We start from the raw sequence: 16,620 nt of genomic DNA, 5'->3' as shown, positions 1-16,620 counted from the left end.
ATAAATGAACCATGGCACAACTTGAAGGCCTATTTTTCCAATTTCATATTCACACGAATATGTAACTGTTTTTGAAACCCCTTTGACTTGTTGTACTGACTGGTGATTGGTTTATTTTGCACTCCAGTCTATATTTTTAGGTCATTGGTCAGTGCAATTGCAGACAGAATCTTATTGTTTTTTTGTTGTCTTGATTAAAGATAATGTTGTATGAATCACAGTTTCTGCCAGAGCTGAGGGAATATAAAAATGAGGGAATATTTTATGCTGAAAATGACTGCATAACAATTTAGGCACTCCTTTTCTCGGTGTGATTGTGTTTGTATTTGTGTTAATATGCATAATGTGTATGCACAATTATACATGTTTGTATTTGTGCAGCACATTTGAGTATTTGTGTGTGTGTGTGTACACAATACAGTGTGCATATGGAGAGAAGAAATTCCGTTGCAGTGTTCTTTGAAACAGAATCCGGGATGGGAGATCAGGTCAGTGATGCGGCCTGACAGTGACTTCCTGTATGTGATGGCAGTGGAATCAGTACCGGGGCCATTATTACGCACACTGACCCGTAAAGCGCCTGCCAGCTCAGCCATTGGCCTGTGATTGCTTCCTGTCCTCCATCAAGCACACACACACACACACACACCAACTAAAATCTGAGACATCTGAACATACACTTGATCACACAGACACACACCGTCTCAGCACACGTGTCTACACAGACACAGGGATGAGTGCAGAAATTTGAATTTTCCACAAAATGATGTAAATTGCATCACTTTTCAATCCCTGCACTGTTGGATTTGTATTTTTTAAAGCACAACAATGGAAAAATGTTGCAATTGAAAGTATTTATTGCATTTATTACACAAAACATCTTTTTCATACACGTCTGTATTTTGATTTCTTCCACCTTTTACAATTTTAGCAGAATTTTACAGAGTTGCCGATTTCAGAGGGGGGAAAAAAGTGCTTGAAGGTTTTTGCCTGCCTGAATAAATACAAGAACGTGAGGTCTCAACTCCACTCTGGAACACGGGATCATTCTGGCAGCCGAAAAAACAAAACAAAGTTCACAGTTCAGGTTCTGACTGGACCTCTTCGGCTGGTTAAGAGTCATATTTACAGCCCCAGTCTGGGAGGGATTGTACCACATTTTCTTTTCCCCTTTTTTGGGCAACATAAAGAGGGGCACACTTGCAGGTATTACGGCAGACACATGAACATACACCCTGCAAATATTGGCAAAAAATAAAAATAATAACACCACAAAAGTCATGAGATTACATGTACATTCTACATGTAACTGTCTTTTTACACACACTTTTGAAGAGCTCTTGCATTAAGGGATTTTTTTCAAGAGGGTAGATAGCTGATCTCTTTCTCGCTCCTTCCCCTTCTCTCCGTTTCTGAATTTTGCAGTGTCCCACCACATGCTTTTATTTTGTTCTTGTGACAGGGCATGACAGGTTTCCCTCTCAAAATCTTGGCAAAAACCTTAATGATGCATTATATTATATATATATAATGAAAGAAATTATGCTCTCACTTGTCATGCTGAAAATAGAACCTTTCTGCAATAAATACTGAATAACGGATTCACTAACTTTGACATAACTTGTTAAATGAAATCGCACCAATGTCCCTGACTTAAGATTGTTAAGGAGTGAAATGTCTGAATATTCATTGTTGAAGGACTGAAATATCTGAATAAACTTTGTTGAGTAGGACATAACTTCACATCTACAAATCCCACAGGTACAAACTAGATAGATAATGATATTACAAAAAAGACGAGACATGGCGGTCACTGTGTTTATGTTCTTACAGACTGAGGGTTGTGTTTTTAATAAGCTCAATATTCTTTGATTAGACTCTATTGCTGTCGTATAATACTCTTCGCAGTACTATTCAGTATGACAAGTTGCTTATTCTTTTACCGATACCCTTGATGCCACAGGATATTTCCCAAGATAACCCAGTAAACAATTCAATTAAAGTCTCATCAGCCAAATAGAGAAAAAGCCACAAAATGGAAACAGTCAGGAGACAAGCATCTTCACACTTAACCTCTGCCATATGTAAGGAGAGAGTACTGTGTGGGGAGGTTGTCACTTGTCCATCATGATAATTTGGGGGAAAAAAGTATGAATCACGCAATTATGAAATACGGAAGAAAACTGCTTGTATTATGTTTTGGTAACACTACCTTCTTCTGCTTTTTTTAACCAGTTTCCAATAAATACTTTTTCTCTTTCACAACAAAACTGAACAGACAGTGGCATAGTTTTCTATTGATAATACAGGTAAATATCAGCAGCGAATGAGCTGATACAGTCAAGTGCTGAGATGATAGCCAACCATGTCAAACCCTACACACACAGTTCTGATCAATACACAATACTTCCAAAGGTTTTCATTTATTTTATTTTCCAACTGGCCAAAAAGAGGACACATCTTACCTTCACAGCCTGACTTCTGTCCTCAAATTAAGTTAGCGATATTCCTTTCTCTGTCTTGTGTGCTTTCGTTGTTTTTTTCACAGCAACATTTGGCGTCATGAGATGCACCACTACATTCCTTTGTTTTGATTTTGGCCAAAAACAGTTCTCCACATGAAAGGTCTCAAAGTGAAATGGGTGTGTGTTAGAGAGAAATGGGTGTGAGAGAGTGTGTATATGTGTGTGTGTTACAGAGAGAGAGAGGGGGGGGGGGGGGGGGGGGGGCTCTGGCAGCAAAGAAGAGTCATTATGTGGTACAGTGTGTGCTTGGGAATCAGTGAGGCTCGAGGCTCGGTAAGAGTCCAGTCCCTGGGGGCTCTCTGGAAAAGAAGTCCTCTTTGCCTGAAATGCGTAGAGCTGGGTCTCCAGATATTTTTTTTTCAACCAAGTCTGACCAGTCACGGTCGAGTCCGCACTGCGTCAATAACAAAACCGAGGGAGGACGCATAGTCCCTCCATGGGTAGTTCAGAGGTCACAAGCACGATAGGTTTTAGGTAGTCGTGGCGGTGGGAGGTCGTAGGTGAGATGGGACACATGAAGTGGGGGTAATGAGTCCTCGTCTCCCCAGGCGTGGCAGGCTCCTCGGGGTTGGGGCGAATAAACATCTGTGGCGTAGAGTCGCGCGGTGCGATGCGGCGTCGCTTCGTCAGACAGGGTTAGCGGCTGAGTGGAAGCTGAGGAAGTGCCATAGCCTGATGGGGGAGGCCCTGCGACGTCAGCACCGAGAACGGGTGACCTAAGGAAGGGGTCAGGGTGGGACAACGACATATGTCAGCTTGAGGACAAGTATGATGGACACACATCAGATTCACACACATTTCCATTATAATGTTTGTATAAAATGTGTTATGTCTTTGATTCTCAATCCAAAATTAAATTAGGATGGAATCAGGTTAAATTTTGCAATTAGTCAAACAAGCCAAATATACCAAATATTTAGTATTTCTATTTGTAGATAACATGAAGGCTGAATGCACAGGGAAACACAATGAGATTTGGTGTTAAGTCAATATCAGAATCAACTGGCTCATATATTGCTGTTTGCACATTTCATCTTAAATAATAACCCCCCCCCCCCCCCCAAGCTCTGTTCCATGCATCAATAAGATCTCCACCAAAAAAAGCCAGATAGTGCAAATTGCAACAGGAGAGACTGGTGTGTGAATCCTCCTTCACTCACTCTCTATGTATCCATGCAGGGCCACCATGCGCGCCCTCTCTGGGCTTCCAAAGGGCGAGTAATGAAGCTCGTCAGGCAGGGAGGAGGGCATCCGCGCCTGTGGGTGACCCTGGGGGGGCCCACTGTGCTGAGGGGTGTGCTTTTTATGTCTTGCTCTGCAGTTTTGAAACCAAACCTATAAAAATGCAACATTACCTCATTTATATATATATATATATAAAAGAGATATTTAAAAGTATCAACAAGTAAACATACTAATATTGTTCAGATGAGAAAGACAGAAAAATTAATGAGATAATGAAATCAGCACATGGCATAATCAAAGCCCACATGCATGTATGTACATAAGTATATTACTGCCCCAGACCAATGAAACCACAAATCTAGTTCAGTGTGTCAGCGGCTGAGCTGCATGGGAATCCCTTTACCTGTATGACGCGTCTGCTAAGCCCAGTCATGTCTGCCAGCTTCTGTAAGGTCTGAGCGTCAGGGTTGTTATCCTGTGCAAACTGAGCCTGCATCACCTGGGAGAGGAGAGGGAACGTTGTGGGCCATGTTACTAAAATCATCGTGTGTGTGTGCTTGTGTTTTGTGTGTGTATGGCAGGGATGTAGTTTCCTATGGTATGTAATGAGTATAGACATGACCCTATTCAAAAATGCAAACTAGTCAATATCACGTAAATTCCCATAAGGATGCTTTTACTGGTTAATATTTAGTGTGTTTATTGGTTCAAATGTGTATGTTGACTTATTAACTTGATAAATTTGTTGATAAATGTTAGTAACATTGTTATTACATGCATAACATTTTCATTTGTTACAGGTGTCATTTTAAAGAGAAACTCATTGAGTGTCATATTAACAAAACAATACATGTTCAGAAGAGCCCTATATTTGCTTTTTACACATGGTAATGGCAGAGAATGACGGCAGTTTGCAGAGGGATTAAGCATCTGCTGGAAAACCCCAACCGTCTAACACTCCCACTGGCTGCAGCACCAGCACAAGAGTGTTTGATGTGAGAACAAAGGCTAAAAGGCAAGCCGTGGTGTTACCTGCTTGAATTTTTATGGATGATGCGCATGAGAGTTTTGATAACAGATGGAGCCGACCGCAACAATCACAGGCAGCCATTTACTGCCCTGCCAACCATGAGTGACGCACCTGAAGTTGCTCTGCCGTAAAAGAGGTACGCGCCCTTTTGGCTGGCTTTGGTTGGCTGTCCTGCTCGGATGGTACCGCCCCTTCCAAAGTGAGTCCGCTGCCTGAAAAAAAAAAGAGAGCGAGAGAGATGGTCAAGGATTTTAATGCTCAATCTACAAGCAGGGGTTTAAGTAGCACTAAGAAAGTGTCTTACATTCATCACATTCCACAAAATAGGAGCAAGCAAATAGAATCAGTGGAGGATCATTTCATTTCAATGCTTACTCTTACTCTGCACCCGTTTCACCAGAGCAGAGAGAGAGTATACCACTTAAAGGTCCCTAATGTACATGACAGGCAAACAAAGTGCAAAGTCTAATTAAAGCTAATCTATTAATGAGGCAAAACTTATTTGCTAATTGAATACCATGAGCAAGATCAGTGGGTCAGCTCAATGTACACACCACACAATAGATCAGTTAATTGACCGAGTCATTTAAACTAGGGCCAAAACGGTCTATGCTCTCCCTGCGTGTTACATGTCAGCAGTGCTGACATCCACCTGAAACCTCCAGGGGATTTGCTGTTAAACAGCGTGAGCGTCAGGGCAGCTCCCTCACCGGTCTCCGCGGCACGCTTGAGGTTTTCCACCATGGTGTCATAGTGGATCCGACAGAGCACCTTCTCCTCCACCAGACCAAACTCTTCGCCTGTGGACAGCTGCCTCTTGCAGGAGAAGCAGGCGAAGCAGGCCAGGTGGTAGGCATTGCCCCTGGCACGCCGCACCCAGTCGCTGGCGTAGATCTGCCGACCGCACCGGGCACACTTCGTACCAAACCTACTGTGAGAGAAAGAAAGAGGCCACAGGGCATCAATGCTCAACTGCGGAGGAATATCCACAACATACAGAAGATAATTCACTAAACAGTATGCAATACAGACAAGATAAGGATAATATCTTTATATACACACACACACACACACACTAGAATTTAAACAAATGTACTTAAATGATCATTTATACAATGTGCTGTAATTGATCTACATATTTCATGAACACAATGCAATTGCAAATAGAATTCATTGTATACTACTACAAATTTGATAGCATAATTATCTTTGAATGAAGTTATTTTTACCCCAAAGATGCATGGCAGGCACTGAAAGCATTCACCCTTTCTTATTCAAAGCAAAGCCAGTCATCAGTGAATAATGCAGAACTTCAGACATGGCATGCAATATCCCTGTTCACTGCTTTGCAGAGATGGTATAAATAGCCTTAGACAACCAATGTTTTTACAGGTGGGATGTGCATAATTCAGAAATTTCTCACAAACTGTGGAGCAATAACCACATGCCATCCTGACTATTCATCATTGATACTTTCTTTTATTTTATATAATTTTTGTAACGATTCTGTCTTGTGCCCATGGCATGTTTATTTCCCTGTTTGGCTGAGACTGCTTCTAAGACACACCAGTTCTCTGAAACGGATGGTTTGGGGGAACAGCTTTTAGAGTGTATTTCACCACTAAAAAACACATCAGGGCCTGACATTTTACTACATGCTGCACAAGACTCATATCTTGATTAATATAAGTTTTTTTTTCATGTAGCATATGGCCAAATACATCCACAGTCTTACCATAAACAGATCCAGTTGAAATCCAACCTGAAATCCACAAGGCTACTTTGTATGGCCTCAATCAATACATAAATTATCTTGTCTTACTTTACAAAGTATTTTACCATACAAAACACATCTCTGCAGGCAATTAAACTAACAATAAAATGCAGTGACTAGAAGGCAGGCTTAAATGTTATTTGTCTCAATATAAGGACTTTAATTGCAACAGATCAACATCCTTAGAATTGACAATAATGGAGTATATTTAGAGATATTTTAGGTTAGGCAGTATGCTGCTCTTGGTAACAAAATATGCAACAGGGACTGATCTGAGGACTCCCCAGGATGCAATCAAGTTTAATTCATCAGGACACATGGATTTTCCTTCATGCTGTTTCCCTTATGCAAATTATATGCAGAGCAGACATTATACAATTATGAGGAATTATATTATTTAACGATTGCAATACATTCAAAGCTTTAATTTAAGACGTCAGATAGCATATCTCGTTCACAAGTTAAAAATCCTGCACTACATTGAAATCGCAACTGCAAATACCAGCAAACCCATAGCGTTTTCAAAAGAATTGTACAAACGATACACCCAGAGGGTGCTTTTTTTTACAGTTTCAAATCTCTATAAAAACTGCTTACAGCACAAAAACCATGATAATACTATACACACTTAAATATCTTAACTATTATTCTGTCTTGTGTGCAGTGTGGAGTGTACAAAATCTCCATTAAGCTCCTGCAAACCATTGCGAAGCTCTCTGTGTACTCTGCTAATCACACTCTGACAAATGTCAGTCCAAAAGCGGGAATACAGCATATGAGTAATGATGCATTTCAGAAGGATTGTTTAGAGAGAAACGTTGTGGAACAGCTCCGTAATCTTTCGCCACAGCCTGTCTGCCACAAAAACCCAATGAGAGAGAGAGAGAGAGTGGGGGAAAACTCAAAAGAAAAGGGGGATTTTTGTTTCTTCTTAAGGCTCGACTTCAGTGCGTGTCTGATTGTGCCCCCGCGCTCAAAAACCTGGTGTTTATTCTGGATTTACTTCTGTCCCACAGCCTCGCAATACTCCTGGGGGGGCAGGGGTATATGTGTGAGTGTGTGTGTGTGTGTGTGTGAGTGTGTGAGTGTGAGAGAGAGAGAGAGAGAGAGAGAGAGAGAGAGAGAGAGAGAGAGAGAGAGAGAGAGAGAGAGAGAGAGAGAGAGAGAGAGTGAGAGTGAGAGTGAGAGTGAGAGTGAGAGAGTGAGAGTGAGAGTGAGAGTGAGAGTGAGGGGTGGGGGTCCTGCCCACAAAGCGTTTCTCCAGTCCTGGGGTAATTCACCTACAGTCCAGAAGAATGGCTTTTCAAGAGGTACATAATTTGCAGATTAATTTTGATATGCTCTGGGAATTCTGTAATCCCATGTAAATCTGTTCTGAAAGAGAGGCAGTTTGATCCAGGTATTTGTGTGGACTGTAGCGTACTACTGTACCGACAGAAGTTAGTTGTGTAGGCCTACACAGACCAGCTGGGCAGGTAGCCTACTACTCAGATTGTCAGATTAAGTCACCGTAGTCATTTTTGAACCACAAGTGTGCTAGGACCTGACATCCATTTCCATGTGCACTATTGATGTGAACATTTAAGAGATAAATTCCCATAGTATCACAAGGACCCATATATCATATAAGCCTTCTTGGAAGCAGACCTCTTTAAATCAGCAACAACCAACCTTTGCAACTGAATGCAAAAAAAGAAAGTAATAAAGAAGGCACAAGACAGAAAGAGATAGATAGATAGATAGATAGATAGAGAGATAGATAGAGAGAGAGAGGGGGGGGACGCTAGTGAAAGTGAGAAGGGAAAAGGAGAAGAACTGAACAAGCAAGAGAAAACCTCATCAGTGTGCCTCGGAGGCTTGATGAAAGAGTCTGGGTTATAGTGCTCATCATTTCCATCACCCCCCCCCCCACCCCCTATTCTCTCTCTCTCGCTCTCCTCTGCCAGTCTGAGCACCATGCAAGCCCGCTCAGGTTACCGTGTCAGCATCCCAGGGTACCTCTGATTAGCAGTGCTTTGCAACTTCCTGTGTGGCCGAGGATCCTAACCATTCCACCCCCCCCCCCCCTCTTTTCTTGCCAAACAAGGTTTTAGCTACAGCACTGACTAGTTTGCTTCAGGTGCCCCCCAACCTCCTCCAACTCGGCAAAACAGAGTAAACTTGCTTTGATTTCCTGCAATTATGGCCCATTAGGTCAACTGTCAGTCTAAAGAGACCGGAGATTGACAGAAATTAGATTCTTTTTGCCCAAAGACACATATAGAATTCCTTCCAGTACACCTATTGGTGAGTTAAAATTTCTTCTGGTCCCCAATCTATATTGCTGTATAAGCCACATTTTCTATAGATGTTCATAAAATGTGTTATACAACGTACATTAAAAAGAAGGTATCTCAATGATATTTTATCATTTTTAAATGATATAACACAAGCAACAGTGATCGTGGCTCAGTTTCGTATCACATGTATGTTAGAACTTCTAATCGCTTTCAGCCTGGTGGCATATCTCCTGTCAGTGATGTGCTGAGAAACTGCTTGCCATTCCAAACTATGTGAATAAATGTCCTTAGGCATCATAATTGCATGAATTTAAACGTCACAAATGAGTATCTCTTTAATAACTTTTTTTCCCCTTTACACTTTGCTCTCAGATCAATACAATGTCAACACATTCAAATTGCCTGTGTAGAACTCTGTCTGACAATGTTACCATTTACTTAATATTAAATCCAGTCGCTATTTAACAACACAAACACTAACAATCTTATGTATTTTTTGCATTTTTGCATCTTTTTTACTATTTGCATTCTGGCTCTAGGCAATAAATGTGCATAAAATGTTACATGAGATATGCAAGCTGGGCATACCCTTAGCATTTCTACTCTAACAAAAAACATTACTCAACTGATAATCATTTTTACATTTCATCAAGAAATCTAATGTGGAAAAGTTGAAAGCAATATGGGCCTCAAGATGGATGAAGATACAACACAGTTTACCGACTTTCCCCATCTGACTTGGGGACTTGTGAACCTCAGTGAGTCATAATGAGAACTGTGTTAATAAACAAGTGAGTCAATGCGACAAAAGGGGCCAGGAGTTTACAGCCAGGAAGACAGAGAAAGAGAAAGAAAGAGAAAGAGAGAGAGAGAGAGAGAGAGAGAGAGAGAAAAAAACGCCTCCATCCCTCCATCAAACCCAGCAGTGTCCAAGCACCACAGGAGACTCAGCACACATGCAGCTTGCAGGCCATCCGCACCCCCAGGCTGAAGGCAACCACGCTGAGAGATGGTGCTGACAACCCAGAATAACCATCAGCCTCGAACTGCGGACGCTTAGAAACCTCAGCTGCTGGACACTGCCTAAGCCATAGACAGACACCGAGCTCGCTCTCCCTTTCTCCCTCGTGCTTTCTCTTATTCCTTTCTCTCTACATCCCTCTCTCTCTCTACATCCCTCTCCCTCTGCTGACCTCAAGAAAAACACTGTCCTCCAGGCCTTAAGACCATCCTGTCTGGCTCGTGCTCTCTCCCTCTATCACGCACACACACACCACTCCTACCAGGCAGCTCTTTGAGCTCTCCCCCGCATCCTGTTTTAAGGAGTGGGCAGAGAAGAGCAGAGTGTTGGGGGGGGGGGGGGGGCTGAGCTGGGCCACTCACGTCCCTCTCCCCTCTGGTCTGGCCAGGGCTCAGGTGTTGCTTTCCCTTCCACGGGCTGCCGCAGAAGAGAGAGAGAGAGAGAGAGAGAGAGAGAGAGAGAGAGAGAGAGAGCCCTGGCTCGCTCTCAACCTTGAAGCTATTACAGCCCCCCTTTGCCCTTGTCTACATGAATGCATTACACAGTCAATCACAGTTTTGCCTATAGTATGGTTCCCATGATGGCACGATACTCCACATTGGTCAAAAAAAATATTACAAGAGCTACACTGTATAAAGGCAGGTTTTAGAGTTTTTTTTAAAAAGCTCAGTGTTGCTTAAGAGTACTTCAAAATACGATGGAACTAGCTACTTGATTCACAGTGCCGTACTTTTTTTAAAAATGGAAATCTCTTCTAAAAAGGGCTCGTTTGGCTTTGAAAGTTGTCGAACATTAATACAATTTAATGCAAAAATGTGTGCTTTTGTATTCATTTATGATGTCTATTTGTTTGTAGCTGTATGGTAGCAAAAGGTGGAGCTATGTTCCATAATTGTAAAACGTAAAGAAATATCCTCTTATAAAATGAATAATGAAGATACTAAGTACAACAGAAAGGTTGTGTTTCTATAATCGGTTTTGTATTTTTTAAATAATGAAACTATACCTTAACTCATCACATGGGTATAGTTTATGAGGAAAATATCTGTAATATCATAATTATATAATATATAAATGATAAATCAAACTGTATACAAGCCCTTTCAAAAACACTTCTGTAACTATATTTCAAAGTGCCCTGAGTGATATAATTGAAGATATTGTAAATCAAAATATCAATTAAATTTGATAACAGCTGAGCCGTCAGAGTGCATCCCACAGCCACTTGCTAGTGTTCACGCTCACGCCATGTCGACTATTTCAGCTGACACTTATTCTCCATGGCCGCTTTAATCAATCTAATAAATGGATGTCTGGGACCAATGGGTAGCGAGCTGATGTTAGCATCCAAACAGTCTCGCTGTCCCTTTGAGAAGCTGGCCTTTGATAAGACATCTTGTGAAGCATCACTTCAGCTTATTGGCCTAACGTGGAAAACAAACGTTCTCCTAAAAATCTGAGTATTGACTTTAAAGAACCAGTCACTTCACATTGACAGGGTGAATGAACAGTGAAGGCTGGCCAATTCGCGAGCGATTCTATTCAGGGGCTGTGATGAGTGCTTCGCAATCATGAGCCAGTGTAGCCCCCACATCCTGAATGAGATTTCACAGCTTTGCTGTCTCATAGCAGTCCCACTCGCCACCCTCCACAGAACATAATGCCATGTGTAGGTTTGGCAGAAGCAAAATGTTTTTCTAAGGGGTTAGGTTTTATTGGGTTTCAATCAAATGTAGGCCATTCCTTGGTTATCTTAAACAAAATAATAATTTCAAAGTCAATTTACACTGCTAGTGACAATTATGTTTCTTTGAACTATTCTTTTTTTAAATTATGACAGATGTTTTTGAAAGAATAGTACAGAATAGTAAAGAGTAGTAGAGTCTATTTGTTTTCATTATCTGTTATCATTACAATCACCACCAGAGATTGCATAACTTGCAAACTACACGGAAAAGATATCACTGCTGCTTGAGGACTGCTTGGTCATTTTAAACGTCTTTGAAGGTGACCCTACAGAGGTGATTAGCCTACACAATAGGGTCATTTAACGGTAATGTTGTCTGAAAAACATCACTTAAGTCTGCAAAGTAATACAAAGTAGGCTAATTTAGTATGAACAGAATTTTCCAAAAAATATTTTGGTGTTTACAATCAATTGGGGAGAAGTAAATCGCACATGCAATATTATAGCCTAATGTTATGTTTTCATCATTTGTTCCTTAAAATAGCTTATGAAAGTGCCTATTTGATTACAGACTCAGTTCAGCACATTATAAATGTAATGGGCCTATAATAGAAATGGCAGGCCTACAAAATATTCGATATTGCATATTTCTGTCCTTGACTTTGGCACAAAAAAGACCACGTGTTGACGTTTGGAATTTATGAAAATTAAGTTTGGAAATAAGACAATTTTAAATATTACAAAACTCCGGGTGATTCCGGTTGACATAAAAACAAGCGTTCACAGACACTGCCCCCAATAATGAAAGCAAAGTGAAAAACTTACCCTACCTGAAATAATCCATTTTACAGAAGATTTCTTTGTTTTTGATGTAGCAGCTGCTGTGTTGACGCAATGACGTCCTGCAGACGGAACATTCCAGACACCTTACATGCCAAATTAAGTTATTCACCTGAAAAGAATAAAATTGGCAAACAGGTATAAGTGTATAGTCTAAAATAAATTAGTTAAAAAAACAACACCGCAAAAGCCTACTATACCGTAAAAGCTACCTGAGATCTGAAAAGTCTGACCACCCAGAATAGGGCCTATAATCATATTGTCATACCATATCTAAAATGGGCATTAGAAAATTGGATATACAGAATAATAGGTTATACAGTTAACTGACAACATTTTGCGTAAAACATTTTAGGCCTACCACAATGACAACGCAAAGTAGCTTACGCTATGCGCAGTCAACACAGCAAAAAATATTTCGACAGCTTATTCATCAATGTAGGCCTATCAGTTGAATTTATATTTTAATAGTGTCACTGTCCCCTGTTTTGATATAAACTATGGTTACGAGTATTTCCTGGAGCTCTGTGGACTGCAATTGGCTAAACATCTTTAACACACCCGTAAGCTATTCGTTTAAACAAAAAATAAATTTGTGGTGTTTGTTTCCATGGGGAGGCAGGCATTTTTAACAGCATTTTTGTTATGTCGTTGTCAAACTTCAGTTGACTTTCTCCCATGTCACATTTCAAGGGCAAAGCTAGACTGCCCTGCATTTTTTCCATCAGAGACACTGCGCGGAGCACAATTACTTTCCATCTTTTAAACAGTCATTAACATAAAACAATGACTTCTAGCCGGATGAGGAGTCTCGACGTGTCATATTGTTCAGATAAGATAGATCCCACATGTCTCGTGAGTTAGTTTCCCTCTTAGATAAACAAATAGCAAATAGATAGCGAACTCATAATCATCACCGTTAAGTAGCACACACTTCCTGCAAAACACACCCGCTTGTTTAACTTTTCAGCACGCGACTGCACGCGAGTCAGGAACTGGTGTAAATACCAACATCTGAACATATGGTATACAATGCCAAATTGTCTTACATAGTAAATTCTCTTTTATTGCCGTTACAGATACGGCATTGCGTTTTAGCGTGCGTAAAATGGCTTTTTAGAAGCAAATTGAGGATGCGTCGCGCGTCCGTCTCAACTCGTAGCCTACTTACCTTGAGCAGATATCTGTCTAGAATCTCCAGCCCGCAGCTTGCGCACACGTTCTTCCCCGTGGACGGCACGGAGGAGGAGGAGGAGGATATGGGCGAGCAGACGGACGGTGTTGACGGAGGACTTGGAGATGAACGTGGGTCATCTTTTTCCATATTCGATCTGTGTGATTCTCCGTCGGAGTGTGACTGCAATTTAAATATTGGGGTAATTCTTTACAGACCAAATAGTCCTTTGATAACCTAATAAAGCATAAATGTGTCCCTACCCGTCTGAATCTGGATAAAGATTATATTCTACAAACAAACGCCAATGAAGAGACCTTGTGGACGGCAAAAGGTCTGTGACCATTCCAATTCATTTTAGACAATACACTAATCACATTTTGTTTCCTGAAAAGCTATCAGACTTGAAACCTTTTCTCAAAAACATACAGTAGAGATGCAAATAGTTGTGGGCCTATCAACGACTGCATAAACTAACGTACAACTGGATCAACATTTTTAAAAGTCAGAAAAGTTTTACAGACTACCTACCATTGTGTGTCCCTGTTTGGAGTCCCCACAGCGTGTTGATCTCGGTGTAGTCTGTGAGTCTGGAGAAATCACCTACAAGACAGGATTCATCGGCAAAGTGTCAACACACAGCTTCATCTCAAGAAACATTAGCCTTCCAAACCCCTCCAGCATCATGGACTAGCCTATATAAGCGCCCAAAACAATGAAAACGGGTTTAAACTGTGCATTTAAAACCTCGTAACAAAAGCCTCACTTCTAATGAAGCGATTTAAATTTGGATAGATTTTTCCTCACACTTAACCCGTGCCTCTTAAAGTAATCGTATTTTCCTCGCCATCCAGGCAGCTGAGAAAAAAAACTACCTGCAATTACAAATAGCTTGAAATGCTCACCATAAGAGGGATCCGGAGTGTCAATTTCAACTGTCAATCAGAAAAGGCAACGAGCCACCCAAAGAATTGCAAATTTGATTTTTAATGGCAGTAATTAAAATCTAATTTTTCTCTGCAGACTTGGCATGTGAAGAGGGTGGACTACAAATCACAGTATTCATAATAGCGACGTTTTACACGGCTTGCAGATGATCTTTGTACACAACTACTGTGATTCTCATGACATCACTTTAAAGATGAAAAAACAGGACTCTCATGCAGCTCTGGAATCAGTATGAAGACAATGCGTTAGGTTAAAATAAAACAACACCTAAAACTACGTGCATTTCTTAGCAATACCACAACAGATAAACACTATATGACTGTTTTAGCACACTTTAATGACTGTAGCAAGACTAGCTACCAGCTATGAGTGCCAACGCGGTTGTGTTGAAAGTGGTAACAATACTCTATCTAGATTTTTTTCATGAAATAGCCTACCAATATCTACGTATAATTATTACCTGTTTAGTGGGAATTCCTTCGGATAGAAATTGATTTCCCTCTGATAGAGGGGCCAAAATCTCATTTTTCCAATACATGAAAAAGGCCCAGTAAAAACGACAGTCGCTTATGGTGTGGTAGTTTATCAAACGCTTAAGTCGACTCCCTTTCACGCGACGCTACTGATTTACTCACGGAAACCACCATGCGTAATCCTCCACACGAAGCATCTTTGTTTAGCTACGCGGTTATATTGGTTTGGAACTCGAATCTCTCTCTTTCGTACTCTGTGTCAAGCACGGCAACCTCTCGATATTTAGGCTACTCGATATACAAAATGAGATAGTCCGCCATAAACACCGCTAGACTTGTATGAGCAGAAGCGAAGACGGCCAAGTGTATGCTGTTCCTCGGGGCGCCTTATTTAGAACTGTTAGTCAAATTCTTCCTTCCACTTTTTTCCCTCTTTTGGGATGGAATTGCTGACTACAGGAAGTAGATGAAATTGAGGGGCTGGCAGGTCTGCTCCCAATCTGCTCATAGGAGCGTGAGTTGGTCAGGACGTTGCCTACCTTCCCTCTGCGCAACTGTAGTGAAAGTTCAGTCGCGCGCCCCGTGAATCAGGGGGAGGGCAAACTTATTGCACGAGGCACTGGCTTATGGTTACGACTTCAACAGCTAGAGTAAAGACTTCAATATGGAGGTGCGCCACACCGTATCTTGAGATATAATACAACTTTTCAGCGTAGCCGTGTCATTAATTCACATGCGCTATAGCCTGTATGCTAAGGAGTGAAATTACTCATCTACAGAGGAGAGATGGGAGACTGAAAATCGACGCTATATTTGGATTAATTATTATGAAAATAAGGAATATTTCGTACACAGGCTTAAATAAATCTTACAAACCGCAATGGTGTTTTTGACAAACAGAAAAGAACTGTTTTGGGAAGGATATAGAATAGGCCTATCTTACACATCACGTTTGAAAATAAAGGAATATAACCAAGTCTTTAATAAAACAAACAAAAAACACCCAATATCTGCTATGCAGACTGTCAGTTATGACAGTTTGCATCAACTGGAAGCTTTAAGATGTGACCATTGTCTGGATTATTTAGGCTATTAACAAAGCGTCGACAATTTAGGCCGTATTAGGCCTAAACCCATACCTTCCTGTTTGTTGTTGAAATATGAACATACCGAAAGTCCGTAAGTGGCCTAAATAAATTCACGATTATTTTCCCGCTGATTAGTTAGGCCTATATGTTTTATGTTGCAATTAATAAATATGCTTATTGTGTTCCACTCAATTAACTTGTGGCAGGCTGCCCCTAGTTATGTCCGTCTAGGCTTTGCATTTCCACCGGTTTGCAGTCTAGGGTATATTATTCAAACTCCCATTTTTTTCTAAATAGAACAAAAGGACAAAAAAAAAAAAAAAAAACCACTCACACTACACCATATGTGCATTAAATATTTAGCCTAACTAACGGTGATTAAGCCTAACATTAAGGACAATCAGTTCAGTATTTATCTTTCGATTAACACATCAAAATAGGGCCATGTGAGTGTATTAACCTGTGGTCAATAGCAGAAAATTATTAAACTCCGTTTAATTGATGTAAGCTAATTTCTCTTTAAGAAATCACTGTTTAGGCTTAGGCTACATAGTTTTTTTTTGAGCGACGTTTATGTATTTTAACAAACGTTTCCC

At 40.8% G+C, this 16,620-nt stretch overlaps 1 protein-coding gene across 3 annotated transcripts; it reads right to left on the bottom strand.

Annotated features, from left to right (window-relative positions):
* Window positions 1-839: 839 nt before the first annotated feature.
* Window positions 840-15,521, bottom strand: lhx6a (LIM homeobox 6a). Of its 3 annotated transcripts, none has more exons than XM_042058635.1 (9): window positions 14,924-15,521; window positions 14,047-14,118; window positions 13,513-13,698; window positions 12,332-12,453; window positions 5,451-5,671; window positions 4,852-4,952; window positions 4,114-4,209; window positions 3,686-3,860; window positions 840-3,241 (listed from the first exon to the last, which is right to left on the bottom strand). In XM_042058635.1, exons 1-9 carry the CDS (start codon window positions 14,999-15,001, stop codon window positions 3,162-3,164), a joined length of 1,131 nt encoding a protein of 376 aa, XP_041914569.1. In that variant the 5' UTR covers window positions 15,002-15,521; the 3' UTR covers window positions 840-3,161. The 3 variants fall into 3 exon arrangements, with proteins under 3 accessions (XP_041914569.1, XP_041914570.1, XP_041914571.1); XM_042058636.1 differs by having other exon boundaries at window positions 5,451-5,668; XM_042058637.1 differs by lacking the exon at window positions 840-3,241 and having other exon boundaries at window positions 3,722-3,840.
* Between the last annotated feature and the right edge of the window lie 1,099 nt (window positions 15,522-16,620).

This window comes from Alosa sapidissima, chromosome 13 (assembly GCF_018492685.1).
Source record: "Alosa sapidissima isolate fAloSap1 chromosome 13, fAloSap1.pri, whole genome shotgun sequence".
NCBI lineage: Eukaryota > Metazoa > Chordata > Actinopteri > Clupeiformes > Clupeidae > Alosa > Alosa sapidissima.
This window is presented reverse-complemented; position numbering and strand designations above follow the sequence as displayed.

Bases quoted from the DNA above. Each gene is read 5' to 3' on its own strand.
- lhx6a (XM_042058635.1), bottom strand. From the start codon at position 15,001: ATGTATTGGAAAAATGAGATTTTGGCCCCTCTATCAGAGGGAAATCAA. The intron at 4,953-5,450 runs GTGAGGGAGCTG...TTTTTTTTTCAG, and splicing joins CAAGCGTGCCGCGGAGACCG to GCAGCGGACTCACTTTGGAA. The intron at 4,210-4,851 runs GTGCGTCACTCA...CTCCTCTCCCAG, and splicing joins TTACGGCAGAGCAACTTCAG to GTGATGCAGGCTCAGTTTGC.